This window comes from Phalacrocorax carbo, chromosome 13 (genome assembly GCF_963921805.1).
Source record: "Phalacrocorax carbo chromosome 13, bPhaCar2.1, whole genome shotgun sequence".
In the NCBI taxonomy this organism is placed as follows: Eukaryota; Metazoa; Chordata; class Aves; order Suliformes; family Phalacrocoracidae; genus Phalacrocorax; species Phalacrocorax carbo.
The window spans coordinates 10,524,812-10,551,852 of record NC_087525.1 but is presented as its reverse complement, the minus strand read 5'-3'; the positions used below and the strand labels follow the sequence as shown (position 1 = coordinate 10,551,852).

The following is a 27,041-nucleotide window of genomic DNA, read 5'->3' as shown; positions in this document are numbered from 1 at the left end:
AATAAGTCAAGCTCAATAAATAAATTGATCTTGAAACCAGAAACAGAAATAGTTATCTGGAAAGTTTGAATAATGATCTTCTCAAAAATTTCTGAAAGTTCTGGTTCCTTCATGGCAGAAGGAATTGTCTGTTTGGTCTAGCAGCACCTCCCAAAACTCAGCAAAGTTCAGGACAAAAGTTGGGGTGAATTGCAGTGAGGAATTTGCGGAAAGCGACACAGGTTTAGGAGCAGAACTATGAATTATTAGAGGAGGCCTTTGAGGCTGAGTTATTACAACATTTACAAAGGGTTTTGATTCCCCTTCTTATTAAAATGAAAGGACATTTCTAAGAATATTGAGGGAGGGGGATAAGATTTTTGGAAAAAGGAGCTGCTTGGCGTTGTTTTGGGACTTTAGAACCCAGGTGCCACTTTTCAGGTTCCCGATATCACACCCCCTTGTACAAGGTGAGGATACAGAAGGAAGAAAGCACTCTACCGTGATAGGCAAACACCAGCAGAGGAATTCAGGTGGCAAACCACAAAAGTCCAAAGTAATTTAAGTTGCCATAAGGTTCACTACCTGTGCTCCAGCTACTTGGCTATAAGGGCAGACATCTCTATTAGGTGTTGTCAGACACAACGTGGATTATTCATATTGTCTGGGCTCTCTCAGGTGGTCCCAGCTGCTTCATCTAAGGCACCCAAATCATCCCCCAAATAATCTGAAATGGTAGCTGTCAGAAAACTCTTTGATTTGATCACTGGTTGGCATAACTGAGCCAGTTAAAGGACTTGCTCTTCTTGGCTTGCCTATGGCTATTTTATGAAGTTTGTAGATCCTGCTACTCAGAGAGAGATCTGGAGTAAACTCTAATCAAAAATTCTTAGTGCCTTAGGAGAGGGAGGATGGGGTAAAGAAATAGGTTCTCCAGAAACTCTGTTGAGCCTTCATCCATTTCTAAGTTATGATGAAGATATTTTCATGTCTCCACTCATTAGGAGAAACTTCTTACAAATATTTTTTCCTGAGAAAGTAAATTACTGCCTTACATGAATGTATTGTGGCCTGGTGTCTCAGCTCCCAGTACTACTTAGCTTCAGCATCATATGATGTGGAGTGACTATTTTTGCCTTTCTAAATTTGCCACTCAGCTTGCCTGCATTATATCTTTCATGGACCCAGAAAGGAGTACTTACTTGGAATCCAGTTTTCCCACCCAAAGAGGCACAATGAGTTATAGCTGAAAATTTGCTCACCAAATCCATCTGTGTATACTTCCATTGTTAAGAAACCAACCCCCCATGCCCTCAGTAAATGTGTGCTGTTATCCTTCCCTCCACAGGAAAGTCCTCTGGTGTTCAGTACTGCTGCTGCTAAATTGCCAGCAGGAGAGAAAATAGTATTATGGTGCTGCAGTAGCTGCAACATAGTTAAGATTTTCATTACAAGACTGATTTTCTTCCCAAGCCTCCTCCAAAATGCCTAATAAAAGTTGTTTCAGCATCAAATTTGGCATGTGTGGTCTGTGACTAGCAGAACTGGAGTATGTTTGATTGAATAACTAGGTGTCAATCAACCCAGTGATCCTTACCTCCACAATTTCACTGCAAAACAAGTGTGTTATAGAAATCATAAATGATATTTATTAGAAGGGGCTTGGTGAGACGTTCACTGAAGCAAACCTGAACTGCTGGAAGGCAGATTTTCAGAATTAGCATGTCAGATGAAAGCCTGCAAATGAGGGAGTAATTTTTCAAAAATCTGGTATTGCCAAATCTCACAACACTTTCCCACCCTTCTGTGAGTTTCAGGGACTGCCTGTGGCTCACAGAAAGCTGAAATACCCAGGGTAGGAGGCAGAGCAGACAGCAGCTTTGATATGCTGCCTGTATTTCTGTATTTGTTTCCTGACAGAGACTTCCTAAATCCCAAAGGAGTTCCCAAGTGCTGTGCTGTCCAGGTGCCCAGATCCCATGTAAAAAACCGTGCCCATCTTGGAAAGAACTTGGATTTTCTCAGACCTTCAAGGGCTTCATCACAAGCATGATAAGGGGAGAGGCGCTGGCTCTCTGGTCTGGCATGGCTGCTCGTGCTGCCTTGCTCCCTGCGTGTCCAGTGTGCCCATCACTCGTCCTGCTGCAACAGGGTGCTGGGGAGGGTCACAACATGGGGTTTGAGACCCACATCAAAACCTTCAGGAGATCAAGGATAGCAGAAAATAGTGTGAACCTTCCATTTTCCAGTTGCTAGCAGCTGGTGCTTCTGCACCCCTTTGTTCTTTTAATGCTGCTTCTCTGAGTCCTCTGTCCAAATTACCGCTTGTGCTCTTCTCATCCTCTTTCTGCGCCAACCTCACAACAAGGGAACAAAAGCAACATAGTGGTTACCTCAGGGTTTCTGTGTCCGTGGGGATTCACAGGCAGGGCAGTGAACCATCAAGCGGATTTCCCAACCGCACGTGGGCAGAGGAGCGAGATGCTACCTGGTTCCAAAAGAGAAGGCATTTTTGGTGAGTGTGCTGGAGGTAACCACTCTGGAGCTCAGGCTAGAGGCCGTGATCCATGTTCTAACTTTGTCAATAAGCAATTCTTAATTTTTGTTTTCAAATAGAAATCCAGGTAATGTTTAGAGTCTGTGCTACTCCTTGACAAACTTGTTTAAACCCAAAGGATTTGCATTTATTATTCTAGTATCTGCCTTCAGAACTGTACGCAGCTGAGAATTCTTCTGATGGGTCAGTCTGCCAAGTAAAGGATGAATTGTTACATGAGAGTTTGTTCTTTCTTTTGTCTTATTACATTTTCAAACAGCCCTTGGATCTGCTGTCTGACCTTTCATTTGTAATTATGAGTTTAATTAGCAGTGACTTAACTTCCAGCTTCATTTCTTGTTAACAAGCAGACTACATGCAGTTCAGTAGCTGCACAGATATTCTGAAGCTTAGGATTAGGAGAGCTTGTCTGACAAGAGGTTAAGAAGCATGCAGGAAAAATAGAACATTAAAAAAAAAAAGTAGGCTATTTGCAAATTCAAGAGAGTTTAAATTTAAGATTTTATCAAATTGATCCTTACCATTTGCACATGCTGTGGACGTTTTCACAGAATCACAGACTCACTGAATGTTAGGGGTTGGAAGGGCCCTCTGGAGCTCACCCCGTCCCACCCCCGCGTGAGCAGGCACCCCCAGAGCAGGGGCACAGGGCCGCGTCCAGGCGGGGGGTGAATGTCTCCAGGGAAGGGACCCCACAGCCTCCCTGGGCAGCCTGTGCCCCTGCTCTGGCACCCGCACAGGGAAGGGGTTTGTCCTCATGTTCAGGTGGAGCTTCCCGTGTTCCAGCTTGTGCCCGTGGCCCCTTGGCCTGGCGTTGGGCACCGCTGAAAAGAGTCCGGCCCCATCGTCCTGACACCCGCCCTTCAGATATTTATAGGTATCTATGAAATCCCCCCTCAGCCTTCTCTTCTCCAGGCTGAACAAGCCCAGGTCTCTCCGTAAGGGAGGTGCTCCAGTCCCCTGATCATCTTCATAGCTCTCTGCTGAAATTGCTCAGGGAAAAGCATCTGTATGAATGCACTCAAGGGCTGTGTACAAACACATTATACCTGCTTTTGAGTTCACAGCTGTTGTTTCATGACTTGGGATTTCCTTATTTGTATTTTAATGCCCAAATTTCTCGTGTTTTGCTGACAGCTGAAGATTTATTGCAGCTTAGTTGGCGTGGTAGTCTGGCATTTGAAGACTAGGGTGCAAGTTCTTTTTCTACCACAAGCTTTGTTTGATCTTGGCAAGCTTAGCCTCCTCTCTGTCTCAGTTCCCTTTCTGTACAACAGAGTAACAATTTTTTTGTATCTTCTATGGTACGTTGTCAGTTTAGCTGCTTTAAAGATGATGGCCAGAAATGACCATGTTATAATAGCTCTGCAGGTATCAAAAAAGGTAGGTTTTCTGGGTTGCATATAAAGCAGAAACAATCTCAAAATATTTTAAAAGAAAATGAGGAAAGTATTTTGAAGATGCCAGCTAGAGGGAAATGAACAAAGGTTTCATCTGCTGTAGTTAAGTAGATTTGATAGGGTTGGTAGCAAGAACCTCACAGAAATCCCTCTGTATTTGCAGTGATTTTGCCTAGAAATTCCTTGTGTTTGAAAACAGCTTTCCTGTTGTTAATATCATACGTGGTTTTCTAAATATTTCATTAGATTTTCTTTTGTTATGTTCAATTTATACTATGTTTTGCAGTGTCCGTGCCGCACCTCGGGCACGTCAGCAGGAGGTACGTATGAATGAGCATGATAAAAAATTATTATTGTGATTATTATTTAAGGCCCGTGAGCAAAAACTTCAATCATTAAATAACTAGATTAGGTTTATCCATAAAAGTGATGGCTAAAAAAGTGTGTAAGAAAAACGCAAGTGAATGAACAAGGACGAGAACTCAAAACTTCTTTCTTTCCAGAACACTCCCTGTAGAGACCACATGGAAGAATTGTCATGGGCAATGCTGTGCAAGCTGTGCAGCATGGCAGCAGCGCTCACGGGCAGAGCTTGCCAGGCATTTGCCTTCAGGCACTGCTCAGGAGAAGGCACTCTGTGGTTGCCAGTGCTAGAACCCCCACTGACTGTCTTTTCATTTCACTTTCATCGATGGTGTTGCCCAGTGGGTGCTTCGTGGAAACCCAGGGTTTCACAAAGTCTGGAGCCTTTTAAAAAGCTTTCTGAATGTTGGCATATGCCATTCAACTGCAGTTTAAAATGGATCTTAATTACTCCTGTAATTGAGCAAGCAGGCAAGCATATAAGTACAAATATTTCCCAGTGACATTTTTCTGGGAAAAATAAGAATGCACAGCTGAAAACCACGCTTGCGCTCCACCTCTCCAGTTGCCATTATAAACTGTGGCATATGTTGGAGATCAGTGGAAAACCAAGAGATTTGTGATTCCACGCCCTCTTCAGCTCTACTTTTACAGCACCTATATCATAGTATCTCTTAATTTGTTCTTGCTATTGGGAGGTTCTGTGACTTATGTTGGTTGAGGCTTTAACATTCAGACGCACGTACAGTTTAGAGAAGAAAATGATTTGTATATGACATTAGCAAAATCTACCATCTGTGCAGGTAATAAAATGATTTTGTTATTATTTTTTTCTTTTGCTTTAGAAAGGTGAAAATCTAGCAAGAGGAACAACTCTCATGAGAGCCCATCAAAATGTATGTGCATTGGCTCAGATCTGAGAATGTGTACGCAGCCTCTTCTCAGCTCAGACTGAGTCGCCTTTCAAGTCAGATTTTCTCAAGTTAATATAGGTTATTCGCTGGCTACCCATCGAGTAGAGTAGCTGTATGCTTTCTGCATACATTAAATCTCACTGGCCCCTGACTTCAACCTTCTTTGTTGTAGTATGCGGTTTCTCTTTATTACAAGGATAGTACCTATGGCTTTTTTGTTGGAGTTTATTTTCTGTTTGACTTCTAAGGCACAAAAAACACAAAATGCAGTAACAGAAGACTTTTTCCAAATAGGATATTTATATGTCTATTGTTTTTTTCTAAAGAAGCTGATTTAATATCTTTTATGAACTGATAATGAAATGCAATATAACAGGATATTAAAAAGGCAAAATAATGATTACGAAAGCAATTCAAACAGAGGTGGTATTAAAGCTTCAGACACCTAACTGTAAAGAATACCTCAGCCCACCGTTTTTTAAGGACAAAAACAGGAGTAAGAAGAAAAACTTCATGGTGAATTCTATTTTGGAAATGGATTCTGAGTGCAGAATAACCATTAAAGCAGGTTGGCCACGTACTCGAGTATTTGAGTTTTGCTTCTACAAAAGCACTGATATTTTTTTTCCACTATATCAGGCAGATAATTACTTGACCTATGATTGAAAATTACCTAACTGTTTTTTGAATTTTAATATACTAGTCCAAGTGTTTGCCTGCTGGCCAAGTCTGCTATTCTTTTGGACAGGCAGATATTGTTACACATCCCTATAGTACATATCTTTGTTAGAAGAGTATTTAAACAAAGAAATTCAAAGTGGGATGCTAGGTAGAACCTGAAAAAAATGTAAGTATCTTCATGACACTTGCTAGTGAAACAGCTGCCTGGAAAACATCTGTAAAATTACTTATATTTTATACTATTTAACTGTGCTGGTCAGACGCATTAGTGTAACAGTGGGCCCTATCATAAAAGCCACGCAGGTTGTTCTGTTATAGGGTAATATAGTGCATATTTCTGCCTAGGATTCCAAATCAGCCGATGGTCTCCCTGAAAGCAACCCTGCAGTCAGAACAAGCAAGCAAATTGCATCTGCAAAACTACCAATAATTAGTAAGCACTTTATTAAAGTAAGTTACTCCCTGGAAACAACGAGATGAGGTTGAAAGTAGGTGTGCCGAAGGGAAAGCTGTACCTGTTTGCTTACTTGGTGTCAGGCCAGGCAGGACATACATGAGCTTCCAACTCTGTTAAGCTGTTGCATGTTTTGGAAAATGCTTGATTTGCTCATGTTAAAAAAAAAAAAAAAAAAAAAAAAAAAGAAAGAAAAAGTCTTCTTATCTTGCACAATTCCTCACCAACATCTCCATGTGAACAGTGGCCCTGTAATTCCATACCATGGTTGCTCAGCACCAGAATTTCCCACCCTCCTGGCAGCAAAGGTAATTCTCCCATGTTCTGTTTGTTGCCATATATTCAATGTCAGCAGGATGACTGTGAGTATAAAGAACATGCACTGAATTGTTCATTTCTTTAAATTATTTGGGAGGGAGGGAGGAGAGGGTAAAGAAGGGAAGTTGCCAGCAGGAGCAGGGGAAAAATGCTTGCCCAGCCACCCTCCCAAAGTAGTGGCTGGTTGTTAACCCTGACCAGCGTCACTGTGCTACGGACAGTCCCGTGCACAGATGACCCATCTTTCACATTCTAAGGTTTGAATTAATAGCCTGCAATAAAAAGTAAAGATCATACCTCCTATAGCCTAAAAGTTCAATTCATACAACCAATCCAAAAGCGAAGTTCAGCAGCCATTCTTTCAGGGACTCGGATTGAGCACGCCGATGCTGCGGGTTGCGAGGTTAAGAGTTTCGGTTTTGGCAAGCTCACTGCACTGTCATCTCTTTCGTGTTGTGCTGATGAAACCAGCCATAAATTAAGAAACCAGACTTTGTGTGGGGTAGCTGGGGTGCAGGCGCATGTCTCTCTGCCAGCTCTGCTGTGGACACAGGAACTTCAGTCGAGGGATGAACCAAACAGCTTTGTGCAGTAACATCTTAAATCATGTAAGTTAGATTCATTGGTGATGTGAGGAGGATTTATTTTTGATTCTCTGATTTTTTTGCTCTCATGCATTTGTGCGATCCCCATGCATTTGTAGTATGTGTGCATATTTAGGCAAAAGGTTGCGCTTCCCTTTTATAATCACTTAGGAAAAAAAATGCTTTTGGTTTTCCAGGTCCTGAAAGAGCTCTTGCTGATGTTATAACCACTTCTTATATATTTTTCTTATAATGCCTCGTGTTAAGATAGTCTGCATCTCTGTCTGTGATATGGTCTCTTTCAGGAGCCAGCCCTCAGAATAGTGAGCTCCATCATCTTGCAAACGCTTTTAATCAGGTTACTTTTCTCTTTGACATTTTCATTCAATTCTAAAATAGCCATTCCCCTTATAAATGTCTCCATGATAGAAGATCATTCTTTCTCTCACCTTAAACTCTTAACACCTTAAATGATATATAGGATCGTTTTTCACCTTCCGAAATAAAAGTTGTTCCAATGCATTTTAAAATGTTTATAGACCATCTTGCAATGAGGTGGAAAACTCTAAACTTTCCATGTAAAGAAAAGGTTTTAAAAATTGAGTATCCTCATAAAGAGATTTACAAACTATCCTTGATGATGTAAAACGAAAAGAAAAAAAAACACCAGCAAAACACACTGGAGCTGGGGGTTAGTTTCCAGGGAAACTAAGATGCTACTGTGTCTTACCACGACTGCTCTCCTACCAGTTTTCAGTTCCTGTGTTGCAAAAGATTTTCTAGAGGGAAAGAAAACTTTTCTGGAAGTAATACTGCATTGCTAAGGAAAGGATTGCCTATGTTTTTTCCACTTCCTGGGCTCATCTGCCTTACTGAGCAATGTTCTTTTCTTCTGCACACGTGCCCCCATATAATATAATACAGGAGCATTTCCAGACTCATCTGGAGATGGAGGAGAGAATGGTGTCGCCTTAGAAAAGCTATTTTGATACAGCTGTCAAAGTTCCATTAAAAGAAATGTAATCACATGCACTAAAGTTGTTTTGCCTTCTAAACCATTAAAACCAGCCTAGGAGAATAAGCCACTGATTTAATTTAATTGATTTATGAATAATCATATCTATCAAAAAAAGAAGAGAACACCATCAGTCAGAATGGGGTGGATGCTAACCACTACATTTCTTTCATACGGCAGTAATGCAATTTCCAAGCTCATATTTCAAGATATGTAATTAGGCTACCCAGTAAACTAATTAATCTCAATATAAGGAACAGCCAGTTGGTTTTGATGCGGTGCTGTCAGTGTTTCTAGCATGAGGTTCAGCACTCGGGCGAGGCTGGTGTTCAGGGCGAGGTCTCCGTTTCTGTTTGCCTCATTGCACGTCAGGATGAGGCGGGAAGCACACCATACACCAAGTGCTGGCAATCTGGGTCCTTGGAGAAACAGGCAAGTGGGCCTCCAGACTTTAAAGTATGCATATGTAATGTATGCACTTTAGACATCAATAATAACTGATGAACGCTATATGTGCTTTCAGTATTAATGAAGAGCCCTACGTTTTGATTTCCCAGGAGCGCCCAACACATGTTCTAGCAATCAAGATGCCTCTTCAGAGCCCTTCTGTTTTCTTCTCTTCTTTCTGTCAACATCGTAGCTTCTGCTTTACTCCCTGTGCTAAGGGAAGGGTGTGAAGCTGTTTTCCAGCATCAATTTGTACCTCTGACAGATCTGAGCTGTGTGAATTCATCCGGCCCCTCCACCCTGGCGAGGGCACTGCTGACACCGGCGCAGGCAGCAGCCCAGAGCTTCCTACACCGAGATCCTCATTCTCGCAGTGCGCGACAGCTCCTGATAAATCAAAAATTAATAAAGAGTTGAGTAGGACCTTATCCCACACTGGGATTTTATGGACTTTAATGGAACTACCCACAGTTATAATGACATCCTAACAGTCATGGTATAAAGTACCACTCGCCCTGAGTAAGGACTTTATAAGCCAGCACCAAGATGCCAAGCTTATCCGTTCCCTACTCTGTTTAATTAAAAAGCTACTCTTTGTCACCCAAGTGCAAAACAGAATGGCAGTGGTATCAGTACATTCAACACCAGTTGAGAAGGAAGAAAGCAACTTCTTCCCTCTCAATCTTAATCATTAATCTTCATTATGATTTTTAGCTTCCGAATCTGAGTGGTAGGAGACATCAGCATAGCAAACCATTTAAAGTGCATCTGCATAAATAATAGAGGTAGTTTGTTATTTTCATTATAGGTGAAAGCGTGTGTCAGTCGCCAGATGTGTTTGATTCAGACAATATGATTTTCATGCCAGCTTTATGATATGTTTGATTTAGATGAAGTGACTAAAAGCTGCTGTTGGGACTGACTTGCTGTTAAACACCAGCTGCAGTTTTTCTTTTAATTAATAATGTAAGGAGTAGAATACCTTGTTTTAATTAACATGTTAACCCTTCAGGGTACTCGGAGGAAGGTCACAATGGCAAAATAGTTTAAAAATAAAGCAAGAAAATATTCAAAGGTAGTCCAAATGATGTATATCTTTTCCCCAAACCTGCTTCAAGCTCTTGGGATGTTCTCACCTTTTCTTCTTTTCATTTTAATTTCCTCCTCCCTCTTGAATGGAATATGGAGTGTGGATAAAGGACCTAGGCTAACCCAGATTTTTTAGCAGGAGGGATCGTTCGGGATTTGCAGGGTGAGCAGCAATTGCTCAGAGCTGCTCAGAATCCCTTTCCAGGCTTTTAGCTGAATCTGCAACACCTTACAGACATGCTGTTCTGCCAAAAGTTTCCTTGATCCGTTCCGAAAATCTGCCCTGTCATGTAGTAGTTTAAATGTGGATCTGAGCATATAAATCAAAGCTCCAGCTTTTGAAAACATGGGCTTGCATCTTAAAAAAAACCTCTAATGTGATTGCTCTGAACGTATCTTTGTTAGTCTACTTCTTTCCATTGTTAAATTGCAAACATGGTAGCCAAGCTGGGAAATATCTCAAGGGTATTAATCTGTTAGAAACCTGGAAAAATGGGGTGGCGAAGAGGGATCCTGCAAACGCCCCTTGTAAATATAAAGGAAAAACTGCCTTCTGACTCCGTTCCTTCAATTAGATATTAGATAAACTCATATGCAGTCATAAATTCCCAGCCATGAAAGAAACTTCATCCAGAGATCAAACTGGTGGGTGCCAGTGGATCCAGCTTTGAGATGCAAATTCTCGGACACTAGTTGCCATCACTACCACTATAAATGGAGTTATTTATTATGCTATTGATTGTTTTAAAAAACATTTTCAAGCGAAATAATCATAACTTCTACTGTGAGGGCCATCATGGTTTCTTTCCCATATGATAACAATGCAGAAAATAGAGGACATCCAGAAAGAAAAAAAATTATTAATAAGCAATCAAAATACCCCCTAGTTAATGGAAAAATCAGCAATCTAAGTGACGTTTGCTCTTGTTGCCTGGAGGAGGTTTGGAGAAGAGGAGGGTTGGAAGTATAGTTAGAAACATTGGACTGGCAATCAGGAGTTGTTTAGCTTATTTCTAGCTATTTAACAGCTTTCTTTATGCGCGGTGCTGGAGCAGAGCCAGTGTCAGCTGCAGGCAAAATGAACTTCTGCGATCCAGCGACAAGTCAAGTCACACTCACGCGGATCACTGCAGATGACTGGAGTTGCTGAGGTGGTCCTGAGGGCATCGTTTAGAAATAGCAATGGATAGGAATAACCAGAGGTCTAATTTTGTTTACAGAAGAACCTGTTTTACTGGTGATGATGAGAACCCAGTTTGATTTTTTGGATCCAAAGTTGAGTCTCACAGCCAGAAAAACTATTAAGTCTTTTTCTTTTTTTTTTTTTTTTTTTTAAATGGGCATGTTTCCTAAATAAACCACTGGAAGAAATTACAAAGGTCGGTCAGCAATGGGACACAGCCTAGTTGCATGGATTTTTGTCCTACATTCCCCACGCTGCTTTGACTTTATCAGAAATGCTGCAGATTGTTCTGAGATCAGTAAGGCAAAAGTGAGATTTTGAGTGACGGTAATGAGGTATATTCCTGCTGAATCTCAGACGCTTAGAAAAGGTACACAAAGCCTACGAATGTTTTGCCAATACAATGTGTGTACATAGTAGTTAATTACTATTAAAATCATAAACATGACAGTGTATCATTTATTAATAGCTAGACTGTCTTTGCATTTCTGTGGGTATATATAGGGTTTGTTCCCTTCTTTTAAGACTTAATCATACAGTAGCTCTGCAGGAACAGAATCCCAGTGAAAACACTCAATCTGCAGAGGAAATATTGCTGTATTGCCAGCTTAAAGACAGTTAAGTTTATTTTTCTTGTGTTTCCCTTTGCATGTAGGAACTGAGGCTGGGGTGGAAGTTGTTTCAAAGAACTTCTAGTACTTTGTGTACATATTATTTGTCTACTTTGCTTTGCTTTTTTCTTACTGTTTATTCTTCTGTATCATACCCTGGAAACTCTTAAGCATGTGCTTTTGTGTGCGTGAACAGTTTCACTGATCTCAGCAGTACTGGTCTACCTCTTAGGTATGCAAGGTATCCTAACAAAGAAATTTCTTTGGGGCAGCAGGGGAGGGTCCTGCTCCTACGCTGGAAGGGTGACAGAACTGTTGCCATCACGTGTGGCACGGGGGGCATGTAGCAAACCCCCTCCTCTTGGGGCAGAAATAAAGCTGGCTTTAGCTTCCTTGCCCCAGTAAATCCATAAGTGAATGTTATATTTTGCTTTTGGTTGCACATAATATAGGGCAGTGAGTCACAGTCCAGACAAAGTCTCATAGATGCCACCACACTGGCAGCAATGACCATTACCGTCATGAAAACAGCTGCCCTGGTAAGCAGCAGCTGCAGTGCTGTTACCTGCTGAGGAGTTCAATCGCTGTTTGTTTTAACTATAGTAAAAGTATGTAGTTGACATGGCAACGTGTTCTGTGACGCATGCCAATTGATTGGTTTTTCCACTGGAGGAAAGTCCCAGCTTCTTTGAAATCCACCTGCTCCTGCTCCACTCATGATGACGAGCGCATACATAGCCGTAGCTGTCTGCACTGTGTGTCTCCTTCCGTGATTTGGAAATGTTTAGTCCTGGCGTGAAGGGCTGCAACTCCATTGATTCAGTGTCGTTTAATTTGTCAGTGATTACGGCTTCCCTTGTAGAAACTCCCATGAGGCTTTTACTGTTAAGGCTTTTGTTTAGAGTGAAGTGAATGGTATTTTTCATGGACAGCTGATGAAATGAGTTTTCTATGAACTATAGAATGATATATTTTCTGGTGAAGGACTTGATCCTACAAAGTGTATACTAAGCATGCAAGTACTGCTGCCAGTTTTTACTGGACCACCTGTGTGGGCAAAGGGAAGATTTTGCTTAGTGTATTTGCTGAAGAAACCCGTTGCTCTGCACATCACTGCGCTGAGGCAGAACGAAGAGTATTTGAAGTGACTCAGTTTGCAGCGAAACGGAACAATGCAGATTTTGATCATGTCACTATGGGGAAGTTGGCAATCTAATGATTGATTTAAGAGCTCAGCTTGATTATTCATAATTTCAAAGAAAGTCAGAGATGCACAAATTAAAACCATGGACATAATTCTTCTGAAGTCTAAGGTTATTAGATGTGGAGATAAACTTGCTTTCATTTTAACACACTCTGTGGCTACTGCCATCTAACAATACTTTGAACAATTTTATTGCCCCACTAAAAATAATCTTTGAAGTGGCCCATCTTTTAGTTTCTGTATCTTACATGCAGCTTAACCACTGCTAGTAACGTTCCTATATGGATCTGCAACAACTGTTGGAAATTTGTAGAAATATGTCACAAAATTGGGGGTTTTTTTTGATGGGTATTTACTTTTTAGGCTTGCAAGTGTTAAAGATGGGTCAATTCTAATGTTATCTCATTTTTCAACTAATATATCACTCTTTCCAGGATAGTTGTAAGCTTATTAAATATTGGCTGCATTAATGTTTAGGGGGACTAGCTGCTATTCTTTCCTCCATTTTTAAGTGGGCTTGTGCTTTTGCAACTTGAATTCAGTAAGACAGTGAAACTTTCCACATAAGTCTCTGAGTCAATGAGACTACCATCGCCTGGTGGCAATTTATATCCATAACAGATTTTATTTATTTTTTTTTTTCCTGGTCTTCAACCATTTAAACTATTGAACTGGGGCAGACAAGCTCCAGAGAATATCTTTATGTGGAAGCTTGAACTCACTTTCAAATGTCTTAAGACATGATATACTCACTCATAAATCTTACTTAAAACTGGAGATGTAAAGTCCAAAGGTTGTTCATCTGCGAATAACGGATTAAGGCTCAAATCCTTTGCCTTGCTGCTTCACAAAGGGATATAAAAAATACACAGGATTCAGGTCAGGACTCAGGTTCTGAATGGAAGGATCTTCTGCTCATGTAGAAATTATCTGCACCACCACACTACCACCCGCAACCTTGACTCAGCTTTGCAGACGGTTCCCTCACTGGAGACATGCACAAATAAGAAGCTGATCCTGCAACGCTTGCCTGGCTTCCGAGTCCGTCTCAGCGGGTGCCCTGATGTGGTCACCAACAACGCTGTTTTCTCATTTGTTCTCGTTGTCTTGACAAATACATCCTCAGAGGGTGTAGTTGTGAGCAATTTTATGTCTCGAAATGTGAACACTTTTCTGCAGTTCACAGTAGGCAGAATTATCTTTCAACTCGTTGCTTTCCACTGATGTTAACTTCATCAAATAAATCTCTTTTCAGAAAGGATTTTATATTCTAGGTTTCAGCTCATAGATATTTCTTGCGTTTATACTGGTGGTATAAGGGTGTCAAATCAATCAGCTACTTTCATTTTTACTTAAGTTTAAGTTTAGTGGGATTGCCTTTTTCCCCAATCTGTAAAGCATGTATTTCCCTCCCATATATCCTGCTGAGACAACAATTATAGTTAGGAACTGCACTTATATCTAATTCTGTAGAAGTCATGAATTCCTAGCTTTTGAAAAAGAAAAAGTTTAAAATAAAATAAAACAACTTCAATGTATTTAAAAACAGAAATTTAGGATTTGTGCCATACATTTTATGTATGCATTTCAAAGGCTTCATTTAGGTAGAGCAGCTTAAAAAGTCTCTTCATCTCTGGGACACTTCATCTTGATGGCAGCTGTTACCTAAAACATGCTGCATTGAGCAAAAATCTCAGGGTACTGGCTTCCTTAGGTAAAAGAAGAACACGGCTTTCTCTGCCAAATATGGAAAAAGTAGTAAATTTATTTTAAAGTCTGTATATGACTTAGGGATTAATATTAATTAAGAAAATTAAGTTTAGTTGAGAGGAATTACTTGTATTTTATTGTTTGACAAGCGTGCGTAGTGCTGGGAAGGGAGGGGTTACTCTGAAGTGTACTCATAGTGCAGAAGAACAAGGGTAGAGAGCTGATCACTACTTCTGTGTCTGACCTGAAGCTTTATTATTCCTAATGGTATGTGTGCAGATGAACAAACAGGAACTAAGCATGAAAAGTCTTGCATCATTTTTAAATAATACTGTGGATTCAGAAACTGCTGAAATAATATTTTCCCGTAAGTAGTAGCAGGCTGGAAAAATACCCAGTTTTACAGTGTCAGAACAGGGGCAGTTGTGAACGCTAATGAGCAACTAGCGCTAAATCAAGAAGCTGTCAGGATTTTCCCATTATGGTTTCTTTAAGGCTGAAGTCAAGACAAAATGCTACGGTTATCACTGTGATGTGAAAGACCGGTACTGCACGGCACCGCGGTGCCGGTGATTGGCTTGTTTGCCGTCATAGGCTTCAGGCGCTGGAGCCCAGATGAGCAGCTTGCTACAAACTTTTTAAAAAAAAATGAAGGTAAGGATGAGGAAAAACTCAATAAGCAAGTATTTTTTACCTTTTTTCCTTGTTCTCTTGTTTAAAGACCTTCTTTAAACTAAAAAAATTGCTAAAAAAGAAAGAAAATACCTTTTTTTTTTTTTAAATTTAGACATGACAGGAGCCGGCTTCTTTTTTTTTTTTTATACATTGATCACATCTGATAATCCTGGTGATTCCAGTTGAGTTAATTGATCAGCAGTTACTTCAAAGCACCTAGTGACAATTTTAGTCTGTCACTTAGACAAGATTTGTTGATATTATTCATCCAGAAAATCTTGGGTTTATGGCAGTTCCAGAGTAAAATGAACCTACGCTGGCAGCACATTTTTAGTCCAGATATCTACAGCTACATGAATCTGTCACGAGTAAGAAAACTTCTCCAAAAAGTATAACTTAATCAGTATTGTTCTTCTGGCAATAATTTCTAGAGCTCTAATTATAAATGCTAGAACAACACTCTTGCCTGAGTGTTTATTCTGCAGCATATGGTTTATGTCAATATATTTCTAAAAAATATAACAAGCAGAAAGTCCAGTTTTCAGTTGACTCTACATGAAGTAATTGCATCTCCACTGGAAATTACATATCAATTGTTGCATTTATCTAGCAGGCATATAACTACATGCATTAAATGTTGTAGCTGGTAACACAGTTTTAAAAGACACTATTTTTGTTTAGATTGACCATAGATGCATTTACTTAAGTTAATTGGTTTACATGTACTTGCTTATTATAGCAATCACACAGTGGATGTATTTATCTAAAAATTGAATTTTGGCTCCTATAACTGTAAGTGAGGAACATTGGCTTTTTCTGCTTTACTAGCTTTGCTTTATCTTTAATCACACTTACAGAGAGTCCTTAATGGGTTGTGAGATCCAATAATTGAGGTGGTAAGGTTAATGGGGCATCTTGTTATGCTACACATTTTTGTTGCAAATAATTTTGTATATTAAATGCATTAAACCTTTGCCACAGGAGAGGGAGCCAAGAATTAGAGTGGCTAAACAGGGTGGGTCCAGCTAATGGCTGGTTGCAAAAATAAAGTCAAAGAACAGTGAGAGCAGCCGCCTTCAGAGAATGACGCAATGGCAAGATACAAGCAGTATCTGAAATGGGGCAGGGAATGACTTTGTCTAGCCATGGCAGATGTGAGGGAGTTAAAATAACCATGGTTAAAACCTGCACTTGTGATTATCTTCACTCATCCTGTAAAAGGCAGGAGATACCAATCTCCACTCTGTGCCTTTTATGTACGCGATGGTACCTGCCATGCCCAGACGTCCTGATCCCCTCTCTGGCCACGGAGATGCTGAGCATCACCTCCGCTTTCAGTGCAGAAATACAGTACAGAGACATTTTTTTATACCGACAAACAACAGTGGTCTAGACCATTCCCCGTCAGAATAATTTCTGAGGTTTTTGGCTAAGCAGTCCATTTGGTAAAGACATAAGGTTATTTTCCCAAACAGTCACACTCCTTCTGAATTGATGCTACGGGAACCGCTCGCAAGCTTGGTTACCCGCTGTGACCCTCACTGGTTTTGGCGACCAGCTGTCTCTCTCACGGGGTGTTTCCAATGGTGCCGTATGGGGAATTTCCTGTGGCAGCGGCTGTTCTTATAATGCATCAAACAGGGCACTGCAGGAAAGGCACGTGCAGGCCTTAGGACACGGAATACTCCATATTATCTCCTCTAAGGAAATTCTGCCAGCCAAGGGGGCAGTACTTCCCTTACCACATGCAGGCAAAGGCTGTGCTTCCCTCCCTGCCACCAGCACTGATTATCTGCTTGCTGGGCCAGCAAAGCAGTTGCTCAAACCCCGAATTTGCTCACTGTGCACTGTGATGTTTAGAGAATTGAAGAAACTCTGCAGCTGAAAAAGCAAGATGTGCTGTGCTTTTTTACAGTACTGATTGTCAATAAAATGTAATTCAGCTAAAACAAAAGTACTGATTGTCAATAAAGTACAATTGAGCTGAAACAAAAGACGCATTTCTGACAAAAAGCTTCCACGGCAGTGGCAGCAGTATAGGTGACGCAGGAAATACTGACGTTACTAAAACTGCAGGTTTTGGGGGGGTTATTTATTTATTTTTATATCCAAACTCTCATGTTCAAACTTCCAAACAGCATGGCAGCATGAGAAGTGGGCATTTGCAAAGTTGTGTTAAAATACATTAACTAAACATGTTTCTGCTACTATACTTCTACCAAACATGCACTCCTACATACATACGCTGGATCCATATGCCAAACCCGGTGTGAAAAAGGTTGCCACCGAAACCCTCTTGTGTGTATTCCCTACCTTTCTTTGTTGTTTGTACATAGAATAGACAGAAATATGTCTTTTAACAGCCAGATCATCCATCCCCACGATGTAAGCAATTCCATGGGATATGATGAAACTTATTTTAAAAAACAAAGCAGGAACTAAATGTAGCATGTAATCATTTAGATCAAGACTGGAGGAAAAATGGTCCTGTTCAATGAAATGTACGGGAAACGTTTAGGAGACCAGAATATAGCTTTCAGGATTGTTAAACAAAGAGAGAAAGAAAACTGACAGGAGTTTTATCATTTTTCATTAGAATTTTAAATTTCCAGAAACCTCCAGGGTGTTCATTTTGTACTTTACCAAAGTGCCCTATGCAGAGCTAGAGAAATAACAGGAGGGTTGGGGTTTGATGTAACTCCCAGTTAGCCCAAATCCACAAGTGTGCAATGTATATAGAGAAAAACTGTTCGCACACTCTTGCTTAAAGCTGCTTAACAGCTTAAACCGATAAAAAGTCCTTAACACGATTTAACAACTTAAACCACTTAAACTGTTTGAAGCAGCTTGTGAGTTTGAAGAGTTTAGGAGGTGGTGGGAGAGGCATCCCTGCTGGGCTGCAGCTCTGGGGACGGTGTGGCAGGCTCCCACACGGCGTGTCCAGGCAAAGGGGCCCTTTTGGGGCCAAACCTGGGAGGCCTGGAGGTGACGTGATGGAGAAGAAAGAACGGTTTTCTACATATTTGTATGCAATGTTGTGTACGTGCACAGATTGCGTCGCTTTAAATATTGTGGCAGGGGATCTTACAGGTGTGTGAGGTGTAAGCAGTGGCATCGCCCGGGTGAAACAGGGAAGAGGGTGGCAGAAAAATACTGCCTATGACAAGGCTTCAGCTGCGGAAAACAGCTTCAGCTCATGGGCCAAGGGAAAGCTCCTTAAGGAGCACTGTGAAGAAATCTTCTGCAAGAGCTGCAAGGCAAAACATTTTGCTTTTGTGGCTCCAGGAGCTGGTGGGAGGTGGCATGAGTGGGCCTTTCCGATGTTTTGAGGAGGGTTTTTTTCCTGCAAGATTGTTCTTGGGAAAAAGAAACGGAGTGGGGGAGGCAGAAAGGGTTGCTTTAGTTTAATCTCAAACAGCGTTAGTTGGTCATATCAGAAGCATGACGTTGTTATTATGTGAATTTATACATTTGTAGAACAGAAAACAAACCATTATTTATGAGAACTGGTTTGGCCCCTGCTGCCATATGCAGAGGTCAATGGTTGAATGTGTGTTTGTGTGTCTGTAGGCTTAGATGAAAAAAATGGTGGCGCGGCACAGAAGCAACACTTGAGGACAAAAGGAGGCGGCACAGGAACGGGAATGAATGTGTGAAGGTGGAAAACAGCTAGGATGCTACTTCTGATGGCAGTGATGTCACCTTGAATGTTTGGAAACTTGGCCTGGTTTTCATTGATGCAGGCAGTGATTTACACTTTTCTCTACAGAAGAGGCTGTAAAGCAGGAGTGAATTACAGTCTGTACAATTTGAAAATAAATGGTGCATTCACAGCCCCTCACTTTGAGGCCCATTTACACTTCCAGAGTGGTATGATGAGTAAATGAAAGTTAGGTCTGTGCGTGAATGAAAAATGCCAGTTTTACCAGAGGCTGTGAAAAGAGAGAGAGAGAGACTTAGTGGAAATTGGAAGCGAGACTTTTATTTGTTTGTTTAAAACAGTTGTATTGATTTGGAGTCAGATGGAGTATTGGTGTAACTGCAGACTAATTCCACTGAATTCTGCAGGGTGTTTCTGGTAATGCTGATGGGGCTGGAAGTTTATATTTATAATCTGAGTTTTTCCTGTGCTCGAATAAGTCTTTGTTGAACCACATTCTTGTGCAAACTTGCCGTCGTAATATTTAACATGAATGTTATCTGTCAAAAAAAAAAAAATCTTTACTGGGGTAAAAAAGAGCTCAGGTATAGTTAAATTCATATGAGCTCGATGCGATTAAATTAATCCTTGGTTTTCTTTTATGATGAGGAAAGAGATGTGCAAATGTTACTCAATGAGGGTAAGTGCTTTCTGACTAATGATAGACATAGAAATAAACCATTTAATGACTGAAAGCTTGGTAATGTACTACATAGTACTAATATCTCAATATCGCTTGAATTTCAGAACATTTCAGGATCTGTCCAAACAAATGGATATATCTTACGGTACAGTCAGGGATTCAGCAGTGTATGAATACTTTAAAGCAAAAGGGACAAACCCTTTGGAGCAGGATAACACATTTGCTGAACTGTGGAGGACTATCAGTAAGAATAATGGGGCAGATAATTGCGTATCGAACCCTTCTGAAGGCATCAGGAAGGTAAGACTGGATCACAGGGGGTTTAATTTAATTTTTATGCTGTATCAATGTTGTTTGCATGGAGTTAATAATGTTAAGGCAGAAAAGCAATTACATAGTCATTTTAAAAAAAATCCCTATCTAAAGTTCCTTTTAGTAACTCGATGTCAGATAACAATCATATTTTGGGGTCATGTTTTAAATATAATTACCTTAGCTCTGTCTGACTCTTCGGTATACAAGTCCTTCTTTGAATCTGGCCATAAGGTTGCTATGGGAGCTCTGATAATACCATTTTTGAATGTCATTCATTATGTTATCCAGGTACTGACTCTTGCCCTTTGCTCATTTGAATGTGGGGTGGTTTTTATTGGTTTGTTTGGTTTTTTTTTTTTAGTTTTTTTTTCTTTTCTTCTGAGTTCGTGGATTGAACTTGTTGGAAACATGAGTAAGAATCAAAGGATTCACTGAACATATAGTCACTTCTTTTAAAACAGAAATTTAATGCCATATTTTCTTTGTTTATTCCAAAAGTAAAGAAAATGCATATACTTCTTCAAATGTCACCATGCTTTCACCTAAATTTTATTTCTCTCGGATATAACTACATGATTGTTTGGTGAAACTGCGCATTGATGTGGGATTCAAGAACTGATATATAATGGCTTGGGATCCCACATCCTTGTGCCAGGTCCTGTGATAAACAGCCCTCGTTCACATCATGCAAATAAACATGTCCACACTTTCTCACTCTTAGTCTGCCTCTCTTCTTCCCTGTTTCCCGTCTTGTAGCTGGGCAAAACCAGATAGTAAATAACATCAAACCACATGTGTCCAGGAGTACGTTCTGGCAGAAGGGACGCAGACATGGTGACAGTTTAATGTGCTGCTCCTTTAGTGAAAAGCATCCCCTTTATTTGTCAATTGATTTTTTCACAAAACAAGCAAACAGCTGTTATTAACATAATGATTGTTCAAAGTTATTCTGTTGTCAGTGAAACACTGATTCTGAATAAATGTATTACCAGTTCTTTATGTTTTTGTAAGTGGGAAATAATAAAATGGTTGGGGCTTGGGTTTCTTTTTTTGCTTTGAATCTCTGAAACCTTTTCTGAACCATCAGAGGGAAAACATCCAAAATTTACTGGTTTTACAGTGCCATAACCAGGCTGAACACAGTAACACAGGCCATCCCGTTTCATCCCATTTCCCAAATCAAAGTCCTTTAGCATAAGATCCCCAACTGTTTGTGTGACTTTTGGACAAAACCCTACACAAACACTCTTGTCTCTCCCTGGCACAGGAGTATTTAGTCAATAGTTTTGGTTCACCCTGTCTTTTCTCCCATCTCCCAGCTGAGCTTTCCTAAAGCCCTCTGCACTTGGCTCAAGGAGCTTTTCTTCCTTGGTACAAGGTACAGCTTTGGCAATAGCAAAGTTTGCAATGTGTTGATTTTTTTTTTTTAACCTGCTCAGCACTTTATGAAAACAAGACCTGTATTTGCTAGTATTTAAAGAAGTAGAAGTAAAGATGTTAAGTAGATACTTTTCTATCTACCCTGTCATTAAAACTGATAATAAAATAGTTTACCTTAGAAAAATGCACAGTATTTTACTTTTTGTTTTCTTTTTTACCATTCTTATACTCTTTAGCAATAGGATTGTAAATACTCATATTCTGTAAGGCTGCTGCTATTTACGACTGCTAGGTTTGCCTAAGCCAGAAAGGTAACTGTAGATCGGCAGGCTGTTTAGAATAGCTGTCGCAGTGTCTGTATGGAGCTGGCAGCTCCACCCCATCTAAGTGATAATAACTTTTCATATTAAGTTTGATTTCAATATTGTAGCGTGATTTTTATATAGCTTGATCAGCTCATTCAATTAACATCAATGATAACCAAATTCACTTCAGTCCCCAAAGCTGACCATGGCTGCTATTTGATTAGACACCTACATAAACTGGACTTAATTTTAAAACATTGTCAACTGAACTGTTGTGTTCATAGTTTAAATGTCACTCTTCAGAGCTTCATTGAGCTCTTTGAATAAACAGACAAGTTTTCCATGTCAAGTACTGTGGCTAGAAATTCTGTTTTTCCAAAAAAGAATTGATGTTAGCAAAGGAATTGGAACTTGCCAGCCATAAACAGGTACTGCTGCATGAGAGAGACGTAAATGTGCCTTAGAAGTGTATTTTATAGGAAAAGCTCTAGCGTAGAAGGACACCTAACACATTTTTCTGAATGAGGACTTGCACAACACTATGCAAAAAGAGTCACTGCTACACTTTCTCCCCTCCTTCCCCTTCCCATTTTCTTCAGACGGCATCACAGTTCGGCAGCAGTTACAAACAGAGCAATGCCGCTTCAATGCAAAACAGGAGAGTGCTGCTTATTTATGGCGCAGGCAGGTATTTCAGATGTTTGTCTCTATTCCATTTACCTCTCTCCATTTCCCAGAGATTTTCCTACTGCCTTTGACTGGCTAAAAACAAAAGGATAATAGTGGAAGACAGCCCTGAAAGCTTTTGTGGCATTTGGTTGCCATGGCAGAGGTCTCCCTTCAGACGCAGCGCAGTCCCTGTAGCCACAGTGACCATCTCCCATTGTCAAGGCACAGCCTTCGCAACACTGGTAGAGCCACGAAAAGGGCATTAATGCACTGCAAAGTCGAGTAAGGGATAGAAGGACGTTTCAGAGCCAGAGGGGCAAGTTGCTTTTGTTGTACTCCCAAGGCAATTGAAAGCGGTCATTGCAGATGGAAAACATCCTCCTATTCATAAATGTCTCTACACAGCGTAAAGGGAGGTTACCAGGCAAACCGCTGGTCCATACAAATGCTATTTTGCCACTTGAATTTTCTGGTGCTATAACAGATGAGGTCTGACTAGCGTTGCTGTATGGAAAGTTTCTTTCTGGGCCAAGCTACAGCTACAGGAAGGATGCAGTGGGTAGCTCCTGCCGTCTTATCCCAGGCGGACGTTGGCATTGCAATCGCACACGTTTCTAAGCCATTTGTAAACCTTAGCAAACTGTTTGCCTAACACCTGATGGCAATCAGTTCTTCAGGGTTTTTATTAGTTACCACAACATATGTAATAACCTGTGGCTTTTTTCACTGTGGGCAGCCATTTTTGCTTTGAACGAATGAAGTAATATAATCCCTAAGTATTCCTATATATATATATATCTTTGTATAGACATACATAGGAGAATTAAACTGTTATTGTATTTTTTAAAAGTCTTCATTTGGTGGAGACTGTTCCCCTGCCCAATCAATCTGGTGTCAAAATTACTCTGAATCCTTTCATTTCTTCCTCTGTATCACTTTTGATGAAATAATCAAAACCAAGTACAGTACAAAATGTGAATGTATGATTGATTTAGGCAATGGCACAGCAAGAGTTTATTCCTTCCCTTTTTGGCCTCCTTCAAAAAGTTTTTTTTTCCCTTAGAGAACAGTAAACATTAAATCAGAGCATTTCTTGTTGAAGTCGCCTCTGTTTATTTTGAGAGTACAAGTAATTTAAAAGTTCAATGAGTAGGATTTTTTAAACTATTTTTTTCCAATAATTTATTGTCCACAATGAATTTTATATTGTGAATTGTGGTTGCTCATCCATACATTTTCATGGGTCCTCATAAATTTGTCCATTTCTTGACCCATCAGCCTTTGGAGTGAAAGCAAATGATTCCTTAGAGCATGAATATATTACATCCTTTGGTGGCTCCTTAACTATATTGATTTGTAAATCATTTGAACAGGATTAAATGGCATGTTTTCTTTTTAATAGAGCTGTGTTGTTTCTCTTAAAACACTTTTTTATAGGTAATAAATGTTATCCAAGCATGTTTTTGAACTACTCCACTAATGCCAATGTAGAGGTCACTTTTCGGTATTTCTGTGGTACCGGTCATATAATGGGATCGGCTACAGGGGCACTCGGTTCCAGCAGTAAATTAGTGATGAGCGTTGCATTATTCTTGCGCTTTTGTCTTTAGTATGGTAGCTTCTTTGTAAGTTTGAGAAAAATCACAGCCATATTAGTGATTAATTTGAACTTCATCTTTTTTCAAGTTGTTATTATTTCTTACCACGCTTTATTTGAAAAACCATCATTTTACCATCAGTAAACCAGGATCCTTTGAACAATATTCTTCCAACTCCCTCCATGTTGAAGAGTAACATTATGAGGCTGTTTAGTGCTTTCCTGAAGTATTACTATTCTCTTTGTGGTCCTTATATCTAGGAGGCAATCTTCCTTGGCCTTTTAATGTTTTATGATTGTGAAGAAGGAATATTTTTAATATAAGTTTTGCCTTGGGAGTTCTTTTTTCTTTTTAAATCTGTTTTCTTAAACCTCTTCAACCAACGATAAATCTGGCGTCTTTGGTGTAAACCACCATGGTAGTCCCACCTGGGTGGCATAAGAGTGCTGTTTTGGCTGAATTGCTGTTAAAGTGGTTTTTGAAAGGTTAACCGAGCTATTTTTGTTTTGTTCTGTGACGTGTCTGCATGCTGAGAGTCACAATAAGGCCATAGCAAAGGAGCAAAATATGAAAGCAAAATAAAAGTCTAAAGTATAAATTTGAGCTTATTATTCTGTGTTTCATTTCAGTCATTCTTTATTCAAGCTATCTTACCTATTCTCAGCTGGTATTTGCCACATTCCCTATTACCAGCTCTCTCTATATATTATCTTTGCAATGATTTCTGATCACTAGAACATTTTTATTCTATTTTGGGCCCTAAAAACATACAATGCAGGCTTCAGATGGCTGAGCTGTGAATGCAAGAGCCTGAGGATATGGATCTTTGCTGTATTGTGGTCAGGACTCTGTTGCAAGAGCAGGTACATCTGTGTCATATGCAGCTAGGGAGACTTGATATATTTCCTGCTCATACATCCCATGAGTCAGTGCCAGGTGTTTGCTGCAATTCTTAGTCTTCCTACCTCCAGTACTGCTCCGGTCTGGAAGCTCAGGGATATGCATATGTGCACACATGCGTTCTTTCATGTGACACAAATGAAAAGTTTAAACAACTTTTTAAAAGTTTTTGTTTGATTTTTGATTGAAAATAAGTGTCAATTTGATTATATTTGGCTTTTACTGCTTGCCTAATGTGAAGGTATATAAAAAGTAAACATATCTCAAACACACACATGTATGTGTTGGGTTGTGTGTCTTGTACATACGTTTCTCAGTTTGTCAGTTTTTCTTTAAATTGAACAAATGATACTGCTCAGCTGCCACAGCAGATATGACAGGGATGTGAAGGATGCTGAATTTAGATCACAGCTAAACATTTTGTCATAGGAAACTTTCCATGCAATTAAAATTTCTTCAGAGAAGTGAATTACACAAGTGGAAGAAGTTTTGGAAGAGACAAATCTTCCCTTAGGAAAAGGCGTCTTTGGAGATTCTGGTTTTTGGCAATCAGAGAGGGGAAACAGTCTCACATCCCGTACGTCTGGGAGCTGAGAAGTATTATAACTGAGAGTTTAAAACTCCGATCAGGCTGTTAGAGAATTAATGCTTTATGGATGTGATGCCACTGTATTGAATTATTTACGTCATAAAATATATAAAATTGATATGAAGAGACCTGGTAGAATTTGTTTATTGACCACTTACACTTGTAGGACATAACTTAGGATAGCAACATTGCAAATCCAAGAGGAGTAGACCTTGTCAAAATAGCTGTTGTTTAACATTGAAAGTCAGTATACAAAGCTTTTCTATACAAAATAACATACAGAAAACTGAGGCTTGAAAAGTAGAATCAATAATGTGATTTTTCTCTAGATTTTGCTCTATAATTTAAATCTAATATTTGAGGAAGACAAGTTGTCAGTGTTCTTTTGTAAACTGTAAATTTGGAAAGATGATTTACAGAGCAATTCCAACACAACTAAAAGATACAGCTATTTAAAACAAGCAAACGAACATCCAAAAAGCAACCAGAAAAATGCAAGACATGTTTTAGCACAGTGATTTAGGCCAAATCCTTTCTGGGTCCCCTCTTTCTATACATCCATCAGGCAAGTTTTTGTTTTTAAATAACATAGATTTTGAATAAACTCTATGTACAGTAAGAAATGCTGTTGTCTTTGGTCCCATGAGTACATATTTTTAACGCACTTGGACAGTTCTCTGTCATAGGTAGCAAAGGGCTGTGTACTCTTTACCATAGAACACAACCTGCCTGAGATGTGCAGAATCAGGGCTTTTGATGGTCCTTCCCCGCCAGGAACAGCAGTGGGACTGATGCCCGTTGCCTGTTGTCCCTAATCAGGTAGGAGGCCCATCATCACCGTCGCAGATGTGAGAGCGTAAAATATGAATCGTTAAGGCACCTCACAGGACGGGCAGAGGGCAAGATGCAGAGATTTGCCACTAACAACCCAGTTAGTTATGCATACATGATCCTTCAGAAAAAGCCTTTGAAAAGCACATTTTAGGCTTCCAAGGATGTAGGTTGCTGGCTGAATATAGGCCAGATGCCTTGAGGAATCAATCCCTTGCCATTCTTAATTTTTTACGCATCCTTGTGTTGATAGGTTATGAAGCCTTTTCTGGCTGTCGCACACAGTAAAGAGTGATTTGTTTGTTCCTTCCTCCTTTGCACCACCATTTCCAGTTTAGGTAGGCAGCCAGGGATAGTATTGCAGTGCAGATGTGGAAGTCTTGCTCTGGTCTGGTTTCATACAGTAACATTTAACTGAGAGATATTTTTATGAACATGCTAGTATAATGAGTTTTGTTAGCTACATCAATGTATGATTTTAACAGTAGAGTCCTGTGGCTCCTATTTAAATACCTTCTGTAAGGCCCATACTGTAGTTTAGATTTTAATGATGTTTTTTACTAGTATAGCAATAGTTGTCTGAGGCTATATGCATTAATTACTTGTCACTCCAAACTGACCAGGGAGATGGCAAAGGAGAAAGTCGGGACTAGCCCACAATGGTGGCATACCCTTAACAAAAAATTACTTTCAAATTGGGCAGTACAGGCTCATTTAAACCTTACCAAAGAGGCAAGATAAAGATTTTCACTCTGATTTAACTCAGAAACAGATGAATTTGGGGATCTTTGATTGTCTTGATGCAGATAAAGGGAAGTGGGGGAAAGAGGCGGATTGTGGCAAGAAGCTTACAGAAATTCCAGAAAACATAATTTTAATCTTTGTTTCCCTGGATTCTACCCACCAGAGGATAACTCACTCATTCGA

General features: G+C 39.9%; 1 protein-coding gene across 3 annotated transcripts in view; it reads left to right on the top strand.

Annotated features, from left to right (window-relative positions):
- GRID1 (glutamate ionotropic receptor delta type subunit 1) overlaps positions 1–27,041 on the top strand; it is a 544,302-nt gene that overhangs the window by 495,031 nt on the left and 22,230 nt on the right. For all 3 annotated transcript variants that reach the window (XM_064464794.1, XM_064464796.1, XM_064464795.1), the window contains exon 13: positions 19,632–19,827. In XM_064464794.1, coding sequence (XP_064320864.1) covers positions 19,632–19,827 — 196 coding nt within the window. The remainder of the gene's footprint in view (positions 1–19,631; positions 19,828–27,041) is intronic.